This window comes from Eumetopias jubatus, unplaced genomic scaffold (assembly GCF_037043125.1).
Source record: "Eumetopias jubatus isolate StellerSeaLion01/CBP00866 unplaced genomic scaffold, mEumJub1_p1.0 scaffold_8, whole genome shotgun sequence".
Classification (NCBI taxonomy): Eukaryota; Metazoa; Chordata; class Mammalia; order Carnivora; family Otariidae; genus Eumetopias; species Eumetopias jubatus.
The window spans coordinates 45,586,598-45,605,576 of NW_028274814.1; the positions used below are offsets into that span (position 1 = coordinate 45,586,598).

Consider the following 18,979-nt stretch of genomic DNA (forward strand, 5'->3'; position numbering starts at 1 on the left):
CAAGAGGGAAGGAGGACGAGTTTAAAAAAAAAAACACAAAAAACCAGAGTGGGCAGGGTAAAGGATGTGGTTTTGAAAAGGGGGTGGGGGGCGGGGAGGGAGTTGTTGCCTAGGGCGGGGGCAGAGTTTGAGGTCACAAAATTCCGAGAGCTCACGGGATCCTTCCAGCCGGTGTAGGGTGGGGTTGGAGGAGGGGGCTTGTCTCCCTTGCAGGCTCCACCCTTTGCAGAGATTATAAATGCGTGGCTCCAGCGCAGTAACGGAGAGTGAGCGTGAGATGTGCGTTGGTCCTGGGCACCGGGAATAAAACTTGCTGTCGAGAAGGACATCTTGGAAGCTTTGTTGACTGGAAGGGGTGTCTCTGGGATTCCCACTTCTAGATCTTTGTTTAGGGCCATGGGGACACAGAAGGTAAGAGTAATACAATTCCAGTTATTTTTGCTTGTTTGGGGTACACTCAGAAAGGCTGATCTTAATGGAGATTGCTGCGCTCTGTTTTATTCTAAGTCATCTAGCCACCATCAGGCCTTCTCATTTCTTCTCCAGCCTGTGATGCCGTGGTTCCTCCAGTTTTCTTTGGATGTCACAGCCTATAAAGGACTTCTCCAAGTCCCACTCACCTTCCTGTCACAGGGAGAGTCACCTGGAGAAGTTTGGTGTGTTTCTCAGGGTTGTTGGTGGTTTTGTTTTGTTTTTTAGCATAATCACATGCTACTGAGGATCTGGGGGTGAGATGGTTGAGTGTTCCAGGCTGCTTGGCTGTGTTGATTACAAGTGTGGGTCTCGTGAGCCTGCAGGAAGATTCCTCTGGAAGCATTAAACCTTGAAAGGACCTGGGATTTGTTTGAGGGAATGGGCCAGTGTCCAGCCATCTATTCTATAACGTATACAAGTCTGTGGAGCCTAAGAGAGAATCCCAGTTGTACCAATTGTGGTTGTGATTGTGAGTGCACGATACATTAATGTGTTACTGTGTGTTACGTATGCAGTGTATTTGCTGGGAGAAAGTCATTTGTCACCAAGGTCAACTTACTTGAAAATGAAGGAAGGTAAGAGAAGGGATGAAAAAACAGGGAGGAGAAAAAGGCCCTCAAGAATAGTAAAGGATGAGGCGAGGCAGAAGGAAGAGGTCATTACTGATGAGAAAGGGATTAAACAGAAAGAGCTGTGTGCAGGCGGGGGCCACTCGGATACTTAAGGCCAAGTTGTCTGGGGTGGGAGGTCAACATGGAGAACTGAAACTTCTGGCTGGCCAGTCCGTCTAACCTAAAAGGGGGAGGGAGTTTAAGGTAAGGAAGGATGTCCTCAGCCATAAAATTTGAGCTTACCTTGAGCTGGAAATCTAAGATAAACACACACTTGAATTACTCCCAGCAAGGTGAGAAATGACTCCCTTCTCCCCACATCTCCGGTCTGTTAGGTTGGGAGTGACCTTGTGCTCTCCCCCTGGTGGGTGAGGGTAGTGGTACAAAACGAAGTAAACAGGAAGAATTTCAAATGGGACCAGGATACCCTGGGTAGGTTTTGTAGATTACATCATCCAGAGCGCTACAACAGCCCAGTGGTGCAGAGACCACCACCACCACTCTGGGCTTCAGTGGGATCTGGGGTACAGGAGGAGACAGCACTGGATCTAGCTGTATCGAAAAGAATCCATTTTTAGGAATCCCAAGGCTCCCTTTCCCTGCAGTTCTAAGCTTGCTTTTACATGGGGCAACTTTTTTTTAAGTTTGAAACGACTTACCCCAGTTCCTCTTAACTTTCTTCCCAAATTTTCGTGCCGCTTTTCCCAAGTTTACGTGGTTGTCTGTATATCTCCGGAGAAGTTCTTCAGTATAACCTGTTCTTTTGTGTTCCCCCATTCGTTACCTAAATTTCGTTAAGTTTTTGTTCTTTTCATACCACTCATAGGGCGAGTGCTCCTAATATCTCTCCTTAATTAATAAGAGACAATCATCAGCCGAGAGCTTTAAGGACTGTTTCTTCCCTTCTCCCCCCCAACCCCAGGTCACAGCGCCTCTGATCTTTGCCATCTCCATTGCTACAATAGGCTCTTTCCAGTTTGGCTACAACACCGGAGTCATCAATGCTCCTGAGATGGTGAGTGCCAGGTGACCAGAGTTAGAATTTGGAATAGGTAAATTAGGTAGGGTTTCGAGAACGAAGAATTTCAGACAAACTTGGTATCTCGCTTGGTGAAGGCTGAGGAGGCAGAATAACATTGGTGGGGAAGTCCAAGTGAATCATTAAAGCAAAAAGCTCACTTGCTCCCCATACCCTTGACTGGACTGTATCCATGCTTCCCCTCACGCTATCCTGATACACTTCCTTTATTATGCCTCAGGGGTTAGTTACAAGGAGGGTGGGAGGGTCTTAGGGGAGGACTGGGGTAGTCACTGAACATCAGTGCTAACCACCTACTGGGATTTTCAGGACAAATCAAAATTGTTCTTTTCAGAGCTACCACGAACCTCCAGAGGTTCTCTATCTCTTCCATCCCCACCCGTTCATTTACTTGATTCTCTACCAGTCATTGTAATGCTGTTTTCTTAGGGAGGGGAAGATCCCCGATATTTGCCCCTTCTCATTCAGCTGTAACAGTCTGCCCACCAGTCATTTTAATTGGCAGATCATAAAGGACTTTCTCAATTACACCCTGGAGGAGACGTTGAGCGACCGTCCCACTGAGGTGTTACTCACTTCCCTCTGGTCCTTGTCTGTGGCCATCTTCTCCGTTGGTGGTATGATTGGCTCCTTCTCCGTTGGACTCTTTGTCAACCGCTTTGGCAGGTATTGACCAGAAACTGGGCAAGGAGGGGGGCTATACTGGTTGCACTGAGAACAGGTATTGGGAATTAGGATGGAGAGGTGATGATGCATTTGAATGAGAGCGCCCCAAATTCCCATGGAGGCAAATTTAGGCCAACTGGTACTGAATAGGGCTGCTTGGAGCTCGGCTGCCCATCAAGAGATTACCTTTGAGTGCAGCTGAAGCTAATTCAGTTCTCTCTGCAATAAAGTGCACTATGGAATTTCCCAGAAGCCTACTGGATTTATGAGGTCAGAAGTTGTTTGCTTTTCTTGAAAAATTTGGGATTTCATGCTTGTGTTTACAAAGCAGGATTGGGAGGAAACATTTTATAATCCTTGGCCTGTGGGAAATGTGGATAATGGTCAAATAACTGACATTTTTCCCCCCAGAAGAAAATTGAGTCTTCTCATTCTTGCTGACTTAATAAGATGTCTTAGCAGAATACTTTCAGTAATGACTGGTGAAAAAACGATTTCATTTGCTAATTTAGACGTTCTGGAAACACAAATAGAATTCAACGTCTAAAAAAATTTAAAAGCAACCCATTTTACTTGATAATCTTTGGTGTTTGTTGTGTTTGCATTTTTGAGGCCAACTTGTGTCTACTAAAGTAATTGAAACTTTAATGTGGCCCTCCCATAATTCAATACCTTTCTCCCTATCTTTGTTTTATTAGCAAAAACCCTGATACAGGAAGTAGGGAAACCAGGAAAGGAATGCAGAGAAGGGTAAAAGTGAGCATGAGGGATGAAATTTTTCTCTTAACACCAGGTTCTCTCCTTTGGCTTCACGTTTAGGATCTCCCAGGGAGCTTTTAAAAGTACCAGCGTTTCACAAATAATACACTCTATGTTAAAAAAGAAGAAAATAAAAGGAGGGGAAGAATGAAGGGGGGGAAATCGGAGGGGGAGATGAACCATGAGAGACTGATGGACTCTGAAAAACATACTGAGGGTTCTAGAGGGGAGGGGGGTGGGAGGATGGGTTAGCCTGGTGATGGGTATTAAAGAGGGCACGTTCTGCAAAGAGCACTGAGTGTTATACGCAAATGATGAATCATGGAACACTACATCAAAAACTAATGATGTAATGTATGGTGATTAACATAACAATTTAAAAAAAAAAGTACCAGCGTTTCAGAACTCCCCGGCTAATTCCAGCAGGCCACCCAAGGGCTGAGTCCCAGAAGTATCTTCCAAACATCTGCAGTGATTTTTCACTGTTAATCTCTTCCGTCTTCCTCTAGTTGTTTCCGTGGCTTTGCCTCCCACGTTTAACACATAGACGCAGTCTTTTATTATTTTCTACTGGCTATCAGTACTTATTGTAAGTGCCCTTCACCACAGGGTAGCCGAGAGCCGGAGAGCTGAAGCTGTCTACCTTTCTGCGCATAGAAAACTTCTGTCTGAAATCTGTTTTCATTAGTATGTTTGTGCCATCTAAGCAACTACATTACAACAAAATGCAGTAAGAAGCATCAAAATTTCAGCACGGGTCCAGAAATTTCTCATGAGTGTGTTCGTGGACCAGCTGTATGACAATTGCCCAGGGCAGTGGTTCTCGGACCTCAGAATCAGATCACCCGGACCGCTTTTGGGAACAGATTGCTGGGCTCCGTCCCAGAGTCAAACCTAATGATTTACTAAATTGGGATGGGGTGGGAAAGTTTTAATCTTGCCGATTTCTAGCTGATGCTGTTAGTTTGTGGACAACTTTGAGAAGTACTGGCCTTTGTGCTTGCTACAATCCTGGCTACCGCTGGGAATTAAAAGAATCTTCAACAAGTTCTCTAGGTGAGTTTTATGCCTACAGAGGTTGAATAACCATTGATCTTAGCCCAACTAGAAATGTTCTGATAACAGAAAGAGGGGAACTTAAAACCGGAAGAGTAGATAATATGAGACTGGAGAAGGGTAGAGAGATAAGGAAAGACAGAAGTTTCGGCCTGGCCTATTTTGCTAACTTCTCTTGTTTTTTAACCTTTTCAGGCGCAATTCAATGCTCATTGTCAACCTCTTGGCTGTCGCCGGTGGCTGCCTTATGGGGTTCTGCAAAATAGCCCGGTCGGTTGAAATGCTGATCCTGGGCCGGTTGGTTATTGGCATCTTCTGCGGCCTCTGCACGGGTTTTGTGCCCATGTACATCGGCGAGGTCTCTCCCACTGCCCTGCGGGGGGCCTTTGGCACTCTCAACCAGCTGGGCATCGTCATCGGGATCCTGGTGGCTCAGGTACTCTAGACCTCATACTGAATGCGTGTCAGTTTCTGGGCAGGAACATCTGACCTATATTCAACTATATGTCAATTTCAGGTATTATTACTATAGCTCACAGGTGGCTAAAGAAGCAGGCAGGGTAGAGAAAGGAGAAGAAACAGAATTTATCTTTTCCTGTGGTAAAAGAAGGGATGATTTTCTGAAAATTTTTTCTGATTTATTTTTGAGAGAGACAGAGAGCACGCGTAAGGGGAGGAGGGCTAGGGGCGGAGGGAGAAGCAGACGCCCTGCTGAGCAGAGAGCCCAGTGCAGACTGGATCCCAGGACCCTGGGATCCTGACCTGAGCCAACGGCAGATGCATAACCGACTGAGCCCCCCAGTTTTTTTAAACTGACTTGTGGCTTATATAAAGTATGAGCTTTATAAAGTATCGTCTTTATCTGGTTTCTAGATTTTTGGTCTGAAAGTCATCATGGGGACTGAAGAGCTTTGGCCCCTGCTTTTGGGCTTCACCATCATTCCAGCTGTCCTGCAAAGCGCAGCCCTTCCGTTTTGCCCCGAGAGTCCTAGATTTTTGCTCATCAACAGAAAGGAAGAGGAGAGTGCTAGGGACAGTGAGTATCCTTCACACCTTCGCTGTGGGAATTTGGGGGTTGTGGTTTGTTTCAGGGTGAGGGCATTGGATCTGTGTTCTGTCCACTCCTTTCCTGGCCCCTCTGGATCTAAGCTGGAGACTCTCCTGATTCCTTTGGAGTCAGAAACTTTCCAGCCCTAAAGAGTGGAGTGAGAAGCAGGTTAAGGCACAGATGCTAATGGATGAGCCATATCCGGGGCTCATCTAAGTGTGGCTTCTTCCCAGCTGTGTTATAGGGAAAATGAAGTTGGGACAGCACCTTATCTTTCTCCTTTGTTTGTCTGTCTGTTTGACCAGTCCTCCAGCGATTGTGGGGCACCCAGGACGTGACTCAGGACATCCAGGAGATGAAAGATGAGAGCACCAGGATGGCACAAGAGAAGCAAGCCACAGTGCTGGAGCTCTTCAGGTCACGCAGCTACCAGCAGCCCATTATGATTTCCATCATGCTCCAGCTGTCCCAGCAGCTGTCTGGAATCAATGCTGTGAGTAGCTACTCTGTGTCCCAGGGGGTCCCGCACACAGTTCACGCACCTGCCCGAGGGGCCTGCTCACCTCCTTACACCTGCAGGGTCCCCACGATGCTCGCCCCGCAGCAGCCACTCCAGAAATACTGATTATCCAGGTTTTGACTTGGTTTCGTATTTTAAGTTTATTTACATAATCTCTACACGCAACCTGGGGCTCGGACTCACAACCCCGAGATCAAGAGTCGCATGCTCTTCCTACTGAGCCAGACGGGTACCCCTGTTTTTATTTCTTTAAATTTCTATCTGCAGTACATGTTTTCTATGTGGAAAATGAGAAAATAAATGATAAAATGAAAGATTCATCACCTTTTGTCTTGGACCTTATGGTTAACATTGTCCTCTTTCAAATTTTTTTCAGTATGTAGGACACGACACATTTATCTGCTTTTCATTAATCCTCCTTCTGACCACTCATTTTTTATTTCCAGTTGTCTTTTACAAATCTGATCAGTCTTCTCTGATGTCATCAGTGATAAGGCAGGCCATACAACTAAAGTCGATCCAAGAATTTACATGCTGTGGCTTTTTTCCAGGACTTCACAGCCTAAAAAATATCATTGTAAAGCCCTGGGGAATAAGTAGGCTATGAATTCAAGAGGTCTGACGATACACTGGGAACTTCAGATAGAGCGGGCCTTCCTAGTCTGTCTGTGTTGTTACAACCGGAATAGTGACTCTGATAGTTGGAAGTGGGGAGCAAAATGGAAGGTGACATTTGGCAGGTAGCTTGAATTCTATGCAGATATTACCTTCCAGCTTTTGGATTCTAGTGGTGGTAAGAGAGGATATTCCTATACCTCCTGTGCATTTGCAGATAAAATTTTTGGATATGAAGCATAGTCTTGTTCTGATTCATGCCCAGAGGGTATTCATCAGTCTTGATCAATACGATTAGGTCATTCTGTAGCAAAGCATTTGCCAAACACACTTGATGCTCAAAATAGTAAGTTGGTCCTTGGCCATTTCTCCCTAACACACAAGAAGGTTATTTGTATTTGAAAAAGCAGTGCTTTTCATAAAGGGTTAGAGGCTGTGATATCAGAAATTGGGAGGAAAAATAGTTTTCAAAAGAAACCTCTGAGATGATTTTGATGGATCCCAGTTTCCAATTTTGTCATTTTAAAAATCACTGTGGGGTGCCTAGCTGGCTTAGTCAAGAGAGTATGCGACTCTTGATCTTGGGGTTGTGAGTTCGATCCCCACATTGGGTATAGGGATTACTTAAAAATAAAAAATCTCATTTATTCATTTGAGACAGAACACGAGCGGGGGTGGGGGCAGATGGAGAGGGAGAAGCAGACTCCTCATTGAGCAGGGAGCCCAATGTGGGGCTCTATACCAGGACCCCGGGATCATGACCTGAGCCGAAGGCAGATGCTTAACCAAATGAGCAGCCCAGGCACCCCAAAAAAAACTTTAAACAAAAAAAACACAGCCTTATTAGTCTTATTTTAGAAAACAGAAGTATCCATCGTTTCTATCCGAGGTTGTAGGTATCTGAAGAGTTGTTTCTTGAGAACGTAACCCAGAGTCGACGCATGTATTGATCAAAAAGTCTGATGAATACGGTTGTAGAGGCAAACACTCTGGATGAAATAATAAACTCTTGACCCAAACCTGAGGAACTGAACCTAGATGATCTAGATCCTGTTCCCTTATTACCTTGAGGTCTGAGTTCAATATTTTGACATCCCTTTGACTGTGGTAGCTGTAGCAACCCTACATTTCAGCATGCTGACCAGCAAATAATAAAAAATAGTATAAACAGTAGCTTACTTAATAGTACATATTACATTAAAATGATAGCTGCTGTCATTTCCTAGAACACTTGGAGAGGACCTGGGGCTAGGGATTCCAGCCCAAGTTCTGTTTCTAATAACAAGAGCAGGCTGAGGTTCCTCCTCAGTTGGCTTCACTGTCAAAGTAGGATATCCGTGTGTGCCTATCACTCTTTTAAGGTTAGAAGAATTGTCCATTGAAGAAGCTTAATTGAGGAAGTTGCTGCTGGCTGGCTTTGTTGGAAGATCATGTGACTCTTGATCTTGGGGTCTTGAGTTCCAGCCCCATGTTGGGTGTAGAGATTACTTTAAAAAACAAAAACAAAAACAAAAACAAAAAAACCACCACCAAACTTTAAAACAAACCGAAAAAACTTAATCTTTATATCTAAGTTAATAGAATAGATGTAAGGAGGAGACTTCAATGAACAGGAGGAACAAACATTGAAGAAGAAGCGGAAACAGTAGGTAGAATTGAGAACTAAGAAGAGAATAGAGATAAGATAGAGAAGATTTCTTTGCAGAAAAGACACTGATTGAACCAAAAACCCAGAAAGGACTCCTTAACCTCCTGGGACTTTGTACTTTTCCGAGGGTTCTCTTTAACTGCGGTGCCCAGCTGCTGTTTCAGAGTTGCATCATCTTTTGTTTCCTATTAGGTGTTCTATTATTCAACAGGAATCTTCAAAGATGCAGGTGTTCAGGAGCCAATCTATGCCACCATCGGCGCGGGTGTAGTTAATACCATCTTCACTGTTGTCTCTGTAAGTTGGATGGTGTGATAGTTTGGGGGCAGGGGAGGGGCGTTCTTCCTACACATGTTCAAAGATGGGGTTTGTGTCCTTCCATCTCCCTCCCTACCATCATTTAAACAGTTGTGGTTGTTTCGCTCTTCTTTGGGAAAGAAGAGCGATTGAATGATGGGTATGAGTAGTCTTCACTCTCTCAAGGAAATATGAAGTGGGTGGGAAAGAGAGAGGTATAAAAGGGATTTGTAGGATGCTTGAAACTCAACTAAAAGGGGACGTGTGACTCTACCAAGTATCCTGCCATTGGTACGGCACATTCCGGTAGTTCATACAGTTTTCAGGAAAGGGAAAGCAGAAATTTTATGTTATATTATTCTTCTTTTAGCTGTTTCTGGTGGAAAGGGCAGGGAGGAGGACTCTCCATATGACTGGCCTTGGAGGGATGGCTGTTTGTTCCATCTTTATGACCATCTCATTGTTACTAAAGGTGCGTGCTCTTTGAGTGAAGGAAACGGAGGGGAAGGAGGGAGAATAGGTCACAGGTGACTCTGACGTGGGTGGGAGAGGTGAGTGGGAGACCCGTAAAGTCCCATGCCCAGAGATTTAAGAAAAATGAATCCTCAGAGATCGGTAACTAAACTGCTGTAATTCTTAACATCTGTATAACATAGAGCTTGTAAAATACCTCATGTAATTTAATTCTTCAAGTATTCTTGAGGTAATTATTCCCATTTTACAGGTGATGAAATGATCTTGGTGCAAAATGACACATGGTGTGAGCGCAAGGCTACGATTCAAAAACCCAGGCCTTTTGACTCTTAAGTCAAAGAACTCCATTGTACCCCAGACAGAGGGAGCTTCCGTTATCAGTCAGTCCTCATCGCTGGGAGGCTAGATCTATCCAGGTCAAGCTGTCTTGACTACTAACTTTCCTTTGTTCCTCCTCATTTAGGATAACTATAATTGGATGAGCTTTGTTTGTATCGGAGCTATCTTGGTCTTTGTGGCCTTCTTTGAAATTGGCCCAGGCCCCATTCCCTGGTTTATCGTGGCCGAACTCTTCAGCCAAGGACCCCGCCCGGCCGCGATGGCAGTGGCTGGTTGTTCCAACTGGACCTCCAACTTCCTGGTCGGGCTCCTGTTCCCTTCAGCTGCAGTAAGTAAATTCAAACAAAACTCACTGAATCCATCTCAAAAGCAGCTCACTTAAGCCGACAGGTTTAAAATTTGGTAACTGACACCACAGAGGGTTAGATATCAAGTTGAGATTGTTTTTGTGGTTTTTTTTTTTTTAAAGATTTTACTTACTTTAGAGAGAGAAAGAGATTGAATGTGGGAGGTGGAGGAGCAGAGGGAGAGGGAGAGAGAGAATCTCAAGTGGACACTGCGCTAAGCACGGAACTTGACCCACGGCTTGATCTCCTGAGCCGAAACCAAGAGTCGGACGCTCAACCAACAGCCACCCAGGCGCCCCAGATATCAAGTGTTCTTTTTTATTTTTTTTTTAAGGATTTTACTTATTTATTTCGCAGAAAGAGAGAGATAGAGAGTGCAAGCACAAGTAGGCAGAGGAGTGGCAGGCAGGAGAGGGAGAAGCAGGCTCCCCGTTGAGCAGAGAGCTGGATGCGGGGCTCGATCTCAGGACCCAGGGATTATGAACTGAGCCGAAGGCAGACGCTCAACCAACTGAGCCACCCAGGCGCCCCCCCAGATACCAAGTGTTTTAAACCAGATTTTTTTTTTATTTTCAGTGGCATATAGAAAAAGAAGGAACAGTAGCAAAAAAAAAAAAAGATTGAAGCAGGAGGGCAACATTTGGAACTTTTATTTTTTTAAAGTAAACTCTACCCCCAACATGGGGCTCAAACTCAAGACCTGGAGGAGATGAGGGGTCGCATGTTCTACTGACTGAGGCAGCCAGATACCCCAATACTGGGAACTTTTAAAAGACCACTGGTCTGAGGTGATTATACAGGCATAGTTCTGCCTAGATACACTGATCCTGATGAATGCCAAAGGATTCCAGACCAATATTTAAAATGCACAATTTGAATGAGCTGGCATTAGTGACTTCATGACCTTAAAGGCTCACTAATAATCATAGGATGTTAATGAATGAGTGAGGTAGGTCCTATTATAAAATGACCTGGAGCTGGTTCCTTAAATAAAGGCACTTGCAATGGACTTTTAGAATGCATTTCCTATTTCTGTGAGTCTTTCAGAAACCTGGATATTAAAAAATAATCATCAAAACTCCTAGGGGCACCTGGGTGGCTCACTCACTTAAGCGTCTGCCTTCAGCTCAGGTCTTGATCCTGGGGTCCTGGGATCGAGCCCCACATGTGGTGGTTCCTTGTTCAGCGGGGAGCATGTTTCTTCCCCTGCTTGTGCTCTATCTGTGACAAATAAATAAAATAAAGGAAAAAAAAATTCCTAAAATACTCAATAGGTATTTGGAAGCAGGGAATCTTTAACGAATAGGAAAAGGAATGATGCAGAATTGCAGGGAAAATAGTAAGTGAGCAGTGGCATCCTAAACATCTGAGGAAGGGGCGCCTGGGTGGTTCAGTCCTTAGGTGTCTGCCTTCGACTCTGGTCATGATCCCAGGGTCCTGGGATCGAGCCCAGCCTCAGACTTCCTGCCCAGAGGGACGCCTGCCTCTCCCTCTCCCACTCCCCCTGCTTGTGTTCCCTCTCTCTGTCTCTCTGTCAAATAAATAAATGAAATCTTTTTTAAAAAAATACCAAGGATGGGGTGCCTGGGTGGCTCAGTTGGTTAAGCGACTGCCTTTGGCTCAGGTCATGATCCTGGAGTCCCGGGATCGAGTCCCACATCGGGCTTCCTGCTCAGCAGGGAAGTCTGCTTCTCCCTCTGACCCTCTTCCCTCTTAGTGCTTTCTATCTCTCATTCTCTCTCTGAAATAAATAAATAAAATCTTAAAAAAAAAAATACCGAGGATGACTACATGTTCTTGTTAAATGTGGAAGGGTTGTGTCCCGAAGCTTACTAGAAATGGATGGGAAGGGAGGGGGTTTGGCAATGACCAGAATTTACACTGACACTCCTTCTTCTTTATCTTTTCACTAGTTCTATTTAGGAGCCTATGTTTTTATCATCTTCACTGGCTTCCTCATTCTCTTCTTGGTGTTCACCTTCTTCAAAGTCCCTGAGACTCGTGGCAGGACTTTTGAGGAAATCACACGAGCCTTCGAGGGGCAGGCTCGGGAGGCTAACAGAGCTGAGAAAGGCCCCATCGTGGAGATGAACAGCATCCAGCCCACGAAGGAAACTGCCACCGTCTAAGCCATGCCTCCTTCCCGCCTCCCTCCCAACATGGAAAAGCAACCTCTCCCCAGATGAGGGAGAGACCTCATCAGCTTATAACCCAGGACTGTTTCTGAATGCTGCTACTTGATTCCTTTCTCATCCCACACACTCCATGAGCACTCAGAGGAACCCAGTGCAGGAGTTAGTTGTATTTTCAATGGCTTTCGAAACATTTTATTTCTTGGACATTCTCTTCTGTTTAGGAGAGACCAAGCGAACCTACCTTCATTTCAGGAGGAATTGGCCACTTGCCATCTGACAGCATTGTCGTCTCTTCCTCCCTTGGGTTCTAATAGGGCCTCACCAGGGCCAATAGGGGAGGGGAGTAAGAGTGAGGTGCAGTTTCCCCGACCCCCGACTTCCCAGGAAGCAGATCTATGAGTGCGGAGGGCAGAGAGGGATTACATAAGAGCACCTCCCTCGCTTCCATACAGCTCTGCAGAGCAAATTAACTTGAGTTTTATTTATTTTATCTTCTGGTTTTATTGCATAAATATTTATTTTTTTAAGTGTAAAATAATTTTACCAAATAATGAAAACAGAACGAAATTGAGGATAGAGGGAGGCGCTTGAAGAGAGGATCTAGGGTAGAAGATTTGATACTGGAGCGGTCGTGGTGCAATAAGGGGAAGATTCAGGGAGAAGTATAACGTGTTCTCAGAGGATACATGATGGGGTGTGTGAAGTTTGCACATTGCCTCTTAACCTTCAGGTGGAAACTCTCAAGTTTAATTTCTCAGAAAAGTGATGTGCCTGTTTTAAGAAGCTACTGGTTACCTTTAGAACTTTTTTCTTTGTTTAAAATTATAAGTAGTGTTACTTGAAATCTAGGGTTATTAAGATGGGCATTATAGCTAATGGTGGTGGATGGGTTCTAATTTTGGTTGGAGTCCAGAGAAGGGAAGGTTATTTCTAGATATCCTTTCTCCCCTCACTGGACAAAACAACTTCTTCCCCTTATAGTGGACTCATTGTGGGGGTGGGGGTTAAAGTATTCCTAATACCCGCCTGGTGGGAGAACCTTCCAAATAAGGAACCCAAAATAGTGGTTCTTGGTAGAGGTTCTGTATTTCTCCATTTTGTTCTTTAGGAGATTTTAGTGGTTGATATTTTGTTTTAAGCCATAGCTTTAAAAGAATTCAGAGGAGAATGTTCATCAACTAACTTGGAATTTGTAACCTCAGCTCTGGGAGAGGATTTTTCCTGAACGATTATTATCTAGTTGAAATATGTTGTCGCTAAGGGTCATCGCATGCTTGTTCTGTTGCCATATTTGCATAGTATGACGTCAAGTGCCCTTAGGGGACCATACATTTGGCATAATACGAGTAAATGTGCAGTGTAGCCCACACTTGAGAGAGTATGAATGTATGTGCACTGTCACTTTGCTCTGGTGGAAGTAGATGACTGGTAACTTGTGTCCTTTATGTACCTACAGCCCCCTTTTGAATAGAATGTGTTCAAACTCATCTCTCTCTATATAAAGAACACTGCCTCTGCTGGATGGAATTTACATCTACAGTTTCATTCCAGACTTCAGAGTTCAGAAGCATCTGGCTACCTTTCCTTGTTGGACAACTGGGGGGAGAACTTCTTAAATCTTCAGATTGAGGGTGGAGGACTCTGCCTCCCCCTAGACCCAGACAATGGCAGTATGGAAGGAGAATGTGAGATCAGAACATGTGGCCTCCTGGAGGGGAGTCATAGGGGAGAAGGAGCCTTTCTTTTAAGGGGTGAGAAACAAACTGAAGACTTCTAACTCTGGAGCATTTTAGAGAGCCGGATGAGGTGGAGGGATGTACACTTGGCCCAGGTCATGGACACCTGTACAATCATCTAGTTTCCCAGTATTTTTATAAATGGAGATTGGGCCCCATGACACCTACTCTGTCTTCCTTCATATGTTGCTTGATCACCCTTTCTCTCCTTGGTGCTTACATACTTCAGACCCTTTAGCCAAACCCTTGCCTATGACAGTATTTTAGTTACCAGTTCTCACTGTTCCGCCTGGTCATTGAGCGTTTTGGGGAAAAAAACAGCTTATATGGAATGGGGCTTGGTTCAACAGCTAACTTTAACTGCACCTCTACTTCTGGTTCCTCAAAACCAGTGGGTCGGCAGTAATGCTGTGTGGAAGTTTTCCCATTTCTCAGTGACCAGATTGAATATTTCCAAATGGGTTTTCTATTAATGTTACTGTGGTTCTTTGTTTTGAAATAAAAATTCTGAATGTACATATGACATCATGGGCTTGCTGATTTGGGTTTGTTTGTTTGTTTTGTCCTTCCTGTAACAACAAAATCAGCTTTAAATCCTGGTTTGGGTTGTTACCTGGAGTAAGCTTCCTAAGAGTCTAATACATACGAAAATAGTGGTACTTGTTCATGATGCAGATGAGATGAACAGCCTTAGTGTGTTGCTTTCTTTCCCCAGTGAGAATTCTTTTCTCTCACTTCCTTACCCCTCTGGTCTTTGCTCTCTGAAACTCATCCTATGCTGATGTCAGGATATCCATATTACATGTATTTAAGATTTTATTTTTGAGTAATCTCTACACCCGACGTAGGGCTGGAACCTACAACCCCAAGATCAAGAGCTGCACATCCCTCCAACTGAGCCAGCCAGGTGCCCCCATCATACACTTATATCACCATCCTACTTAAGATCCTTCAGTAGCTTTCACTCAACTACAGAAAATAAAACTTAAGCCCCCTACCGATCTCACACCCACACCCCACCCCAGGACAAGTTCCCTGTTACCTTTTTAAGTTTATCATTTCTTAGCTCCCGTTTAGACAAGAAAACACCCACACCCACTTCATCACTCCTTAACACCTTCATGCCTTCATTTATGGACTTTACATTTATGGACTTCTGATATTCCCTCCCCTACGTCTCCCTATCTTTACTAAAGCTATTTGAATGGTATTTTTTAATTTTATTTTTTGGTTATCAAATGATCCTTTATTGAAACATTTTCCTTTGTAGTTGACTAGCTGGGCATTCCACCGTACCACTGTTGATGTCATCTGTGATGTCATAAGGGTGGTGGCCATCAACATTGCAGCCCACAGACTGGGCAGTCCCCAGGATTTCTTTAATGGTTCCAGAGAGTTCTCTGTCTAAAGATCGGTGTCGCGTCTGTCGGGCAATACTGACGATCTCATCAAAAGTGATAGTTTCACTGTGCTTAATGTTTTTCTGCTTCTTTCTGTCTCTTGGTGGTTCCTCGAGGGCTTTGATAATCAGGGCAGACCAGAAGGTCCCACTTCAATCTGGGCCTGTCTGTTCTGAGGGGTCAGTTTCACTGTAATCCTTAGACCCTTCCAATCACTGGTTGCCGTGGTGATGTCATCACCAACCTTTTTTGGAGACTGACCCAGCGGGCCGATCTTCGGGACCAGGGCAGACGTGGCACCGACTTTGCCACGGGGACACCTCAGGTACACGACTGATCTCACTGCGGTCAAACTTAGGCGGCATGGCAGAGGTGGCTGGTGTCGTAAGAACCTGGATTCGGGACGACCGAAGAAAGTTGCACCTTTGGCTCCCCGAGTTGAAAGCCAAAAGCGGCTACTTTTTATTTCTATTTAGCACAGGCATGAGCTTCATAAAGCCTTCCATATGGGCAAACATAATCCTCACCCTGGTACTTTTATGTTAGGAATGACAATGAAACCCGAATGTCCTGAAAGAGCTTGGTGACTGCACCATATTCTCCTTAACTCTGGGGATATTAGATCCCTTTTTCCATTTTTGTTTTTTTTAATCCATTCTCCAATAACCAGAGTAGTCAAAAATACCATGTCACTCCCCTGCTTAAAGACTTCCGAATACATCTTGTCACACTTAAAATAGCATCCAGATTCCTTTACTGTGGCCTGTAAATTCGGTGACCATACATCCCAGATGACTCCTATTACCCTGGTGTACACTGCTTTCATTATCAAAATCCCTCTAAAAATACCTTCTGGTTCCTCTACCTAAAAGGTTTGCTTCTTCAACTTCATCTCTCATTACTCGTTGCTCACAGAAGTCTAGCCCCACTGGGCCTGCTGTTTCTCAAATATATCAAGTTCATTATCAATAGGTTCTTTGCACTTGTCCCCTTGTGTTTAGAATATTCTACCTCAAAATTTTGTATGGCTCAGTCTATCTTGTGAGTTAGGTCTTAGTTAACAACCTCTGTAGAATGTAAGCTCAAAAGCAAGTACCCTGGCTGTTTCACTCCTGCCTCGAACACTGCTGGACATACAATTGATTGTCATCAGTCCGGCTGGTTCCCATCAGAAGACAGAAACTATGGGCGCAGGGTGGCTCAGTCGTTAAGCGTCTGCCTTTGGCTTGGGTCATGATCCCAGGGTCCTGGGATCGAGCCCCGCGTCGGGCTCCCTGCTCACCGGGAGGCCTGCTTCTCCCTCTCCCACTCACCCTGCTTGTGTTCCCTCTCTCACTGTATCTCTCTCTCTCAAATAAATAAAATCTTTAAAAAAAAAAAAAAGACAAACTACACAATGGTTTAAACGGAGAAAGTGAAACATAAAGAATGTCAAGCTGGGGCACCTGGCTGACTCAGAAGAGCTTGTGACTCTTGATCTTGGGGTTATGATTTGTAGCCCTACTTTGGGCATGGAGCCTACTTTAAAAAAATCGTGTTTATTAAAAAAAAAAAAAAGGAAAATAATAGGAGAACTCAATATGGTATCCTACAGCTGAGGGAGAGTATCCAAGGAGAGACACACTTGGAAGAAAGGCCACCTCCCCAAAACTGAGGCTCAGTTCTTTTTCTTTTCTTTTTTTTTTTTAAGATTTTATTTATTTGAGAGGGAGAGATAGTGAGAAAGAGTGCCAGCAGCAGAAGGAGAGGGAGAGGCAGGCTCCTCCTGATCAGGTGGCCCAATGCAGGGCTCAGTCCCTGGACCCCAAGATCATGACCCCAGCTGAAGGCGGATGCTTTACCGACTGAGCCACCCAGGTGCCCCTGTCGTTCAGATCTTATTGGAAAAGGCATAGTTGCAGCCTACCGGATAACAGAGAAATTTGCTGGATTGCACAAGCCAGAGCTGCTGTGGTCTGGGGAGCGGGAGACAAGTGCAGGTGAGCCACAGCTGGTGGCCAGCTATGTGAGTGTACAGAGGGAGTCGGGGCACCAATATGGGGGGGAAAGGGGCGCCGTACTTGGGGCCTTGTGGGAGGTGATTGCCAGACATGGGCTGGGGCTGTGAGGTGACTGATGGAGCTAGCCTTCTGGGTGCATGCCTGTGGCAGGGTGCCACCAGATGCTTTGTCATCTATGGTGTGGCCATTGGAAAGAGCAGGACACGCCCCCTTCTTCCTACAGTATCCTGACAGCACCATCTATTGAGAAAACTTCACTGTGCTTAACACTCAAGAAGAAATGATTTAAAGGAATCCATTATCAAAAGGTACTGAAGGATGAATTTGGAGCCGAGAGGCAAAAAATCAGTAACTGACGCAATAAAAGTTAGGTGGCTGGCTGGCTGAAGTGGTCCCGGGTTGCGAGAAATTACTCTTTCCACACCTCCCAAAGCCTACCTGCGCTTTCGATAAAATTCAAGTTGAAACGTACCACTTTCTTTTTCTTTTGAGCGTAAAGTGTTTGTTGCCAAACCTTTCGCCAAGGTTCCACCTGGATAGCTGCGGCTTACGTTGGGCTAGTGGCCGCCGGCCAGGAAAGGGAAAGGGAGGAGGGGAGAAGTAGAAGGAGTGCCCCTGGGCCTGGAGCCTGGCGCTGCGAGATGCTGAGGACCAGGCCGCAGGTGGGGACCAGGCCGCAGACGAGCCCCAGTCCCCCAGCTCTGGCTCTCCGTTCCGGGGCTTCCTTACGCCATCCTATCACCAGGGAGAACTCCTTGAGTGTCGACTCCCAGAGTGACCCCAACGAATCCCCTCGTATCAACTCTGTGTCCTGGATCCGGGCCCTGGTTGCGGCGGCACAGGGGCGACCACGGTCGCGACAAGCGCCCACCTTCCTCCTTCGTGTCGCCGCCCCGCTCCCTCCGTGACAGCAGCCCGCAGCGAGCACCCAGCACGCAGGTTTCCGGCCTGAGCCTCTCCAGCCCCAGGCGTGGCCCTGCGGCCCCCACCGCCCACTTCCTCCGCCCTTCCCCCAGCCCTCCCCTGCGGCGTGGCTGGAGGCCCGCCTGGCGCCCGGGAAACCGCAGACCCCGCGGGAGGCGGGGCTTCGGCCGCGCGTTCACTGCGCAGGCGCGGACGGCCGCAAACCCGTCGTCTGTACTGCGTTTTGTTCAAGATCCTCGCAACGATTTCTGGTTCTAGTGCGGATCATAACCCAGCCAACCTTCCAATGCAGGTGTTTCTCACCTGTCTTATTATGAAGTGGACCTAACTACCTTTCCTGGATTACTCTCGGCTTAGTGAGTTAATTGATAAAACTGAATCATGTGAGTTACATGAGATATATTTCAGAATTTAAATCCAAATCTCATTTTTTTAAATGAGGAAGTTGAGACCAATGAATGAATTGGCAAAACTGGAGCTGGCATGGTACCTCTGTGTCTTTATACTCAAGAACTGGAATAAAGTAGCCAGTAAGGTGTAAGGTGCCAGTTTCTACGTATATTTACCAAAATATTTTATTAAAAGGTGTTTAATCTTTTTTTAAAAAAAGATTTTATGTAGTTATTAAGGAGAGAGAAAGCACAAGCAGGGGGAGTGGCAGGCAGAGGGAGAAGCAGGCTTCCCCCTGAGCAAGGAGCCTAATGTGGGACTGGATCCCAGGACCCTGGGATCATGACCTGAGCCGAAGGCAGACGCTTAACCGACTGAGCCACCCAGGCGTCCCAAAGGTGTTTAATTTTTTTTTTTTAAGATTTTATTTATTTATTTGAGAAGAGAGAGCATGGGCGGGGAGAGGGGCAGAGGGAGGGGGAGAAGCAGGCTCCTGCTGGG

The 18,979-nt window shown here is 45.5% G+C and overlaps 1 protein-coding gene across 1 annotated transcript; it reads left to right on the plus strand.

The window, feature by feature from the left end:
• Nucleotides 1–232: 232 nt before the first annotated feature.
• On the plus strand, nt 233–14,287 carry SLC2A3 (solute carrier family 2 member 3). Its single transcript, XM_088025900.1, has 10 exons — nt 233–411; nt 2,008–2,100; nt 2,630–2,790; nt 4,801–5,041; nt 5,479–5,641; nt 5,959–6,146; nt 8,629–8,733; nt 9,104–9,205; nt 9,671–9,874; nt 11,807–14,287. Exons 1-10 carry the CDS (start codon nt 397–399, stop codon nt 12,020–12,022), a joined length of 1,488 nt encoding a protein of 495 aa, XP_087882026.1. The 5' UTR covers nt 233–396; the 3' UTR covers nt 12,023–14,287.
• The last annotated feature ends 4,692 nt before the right edge of the window (nt 14,288–18,979 follow it).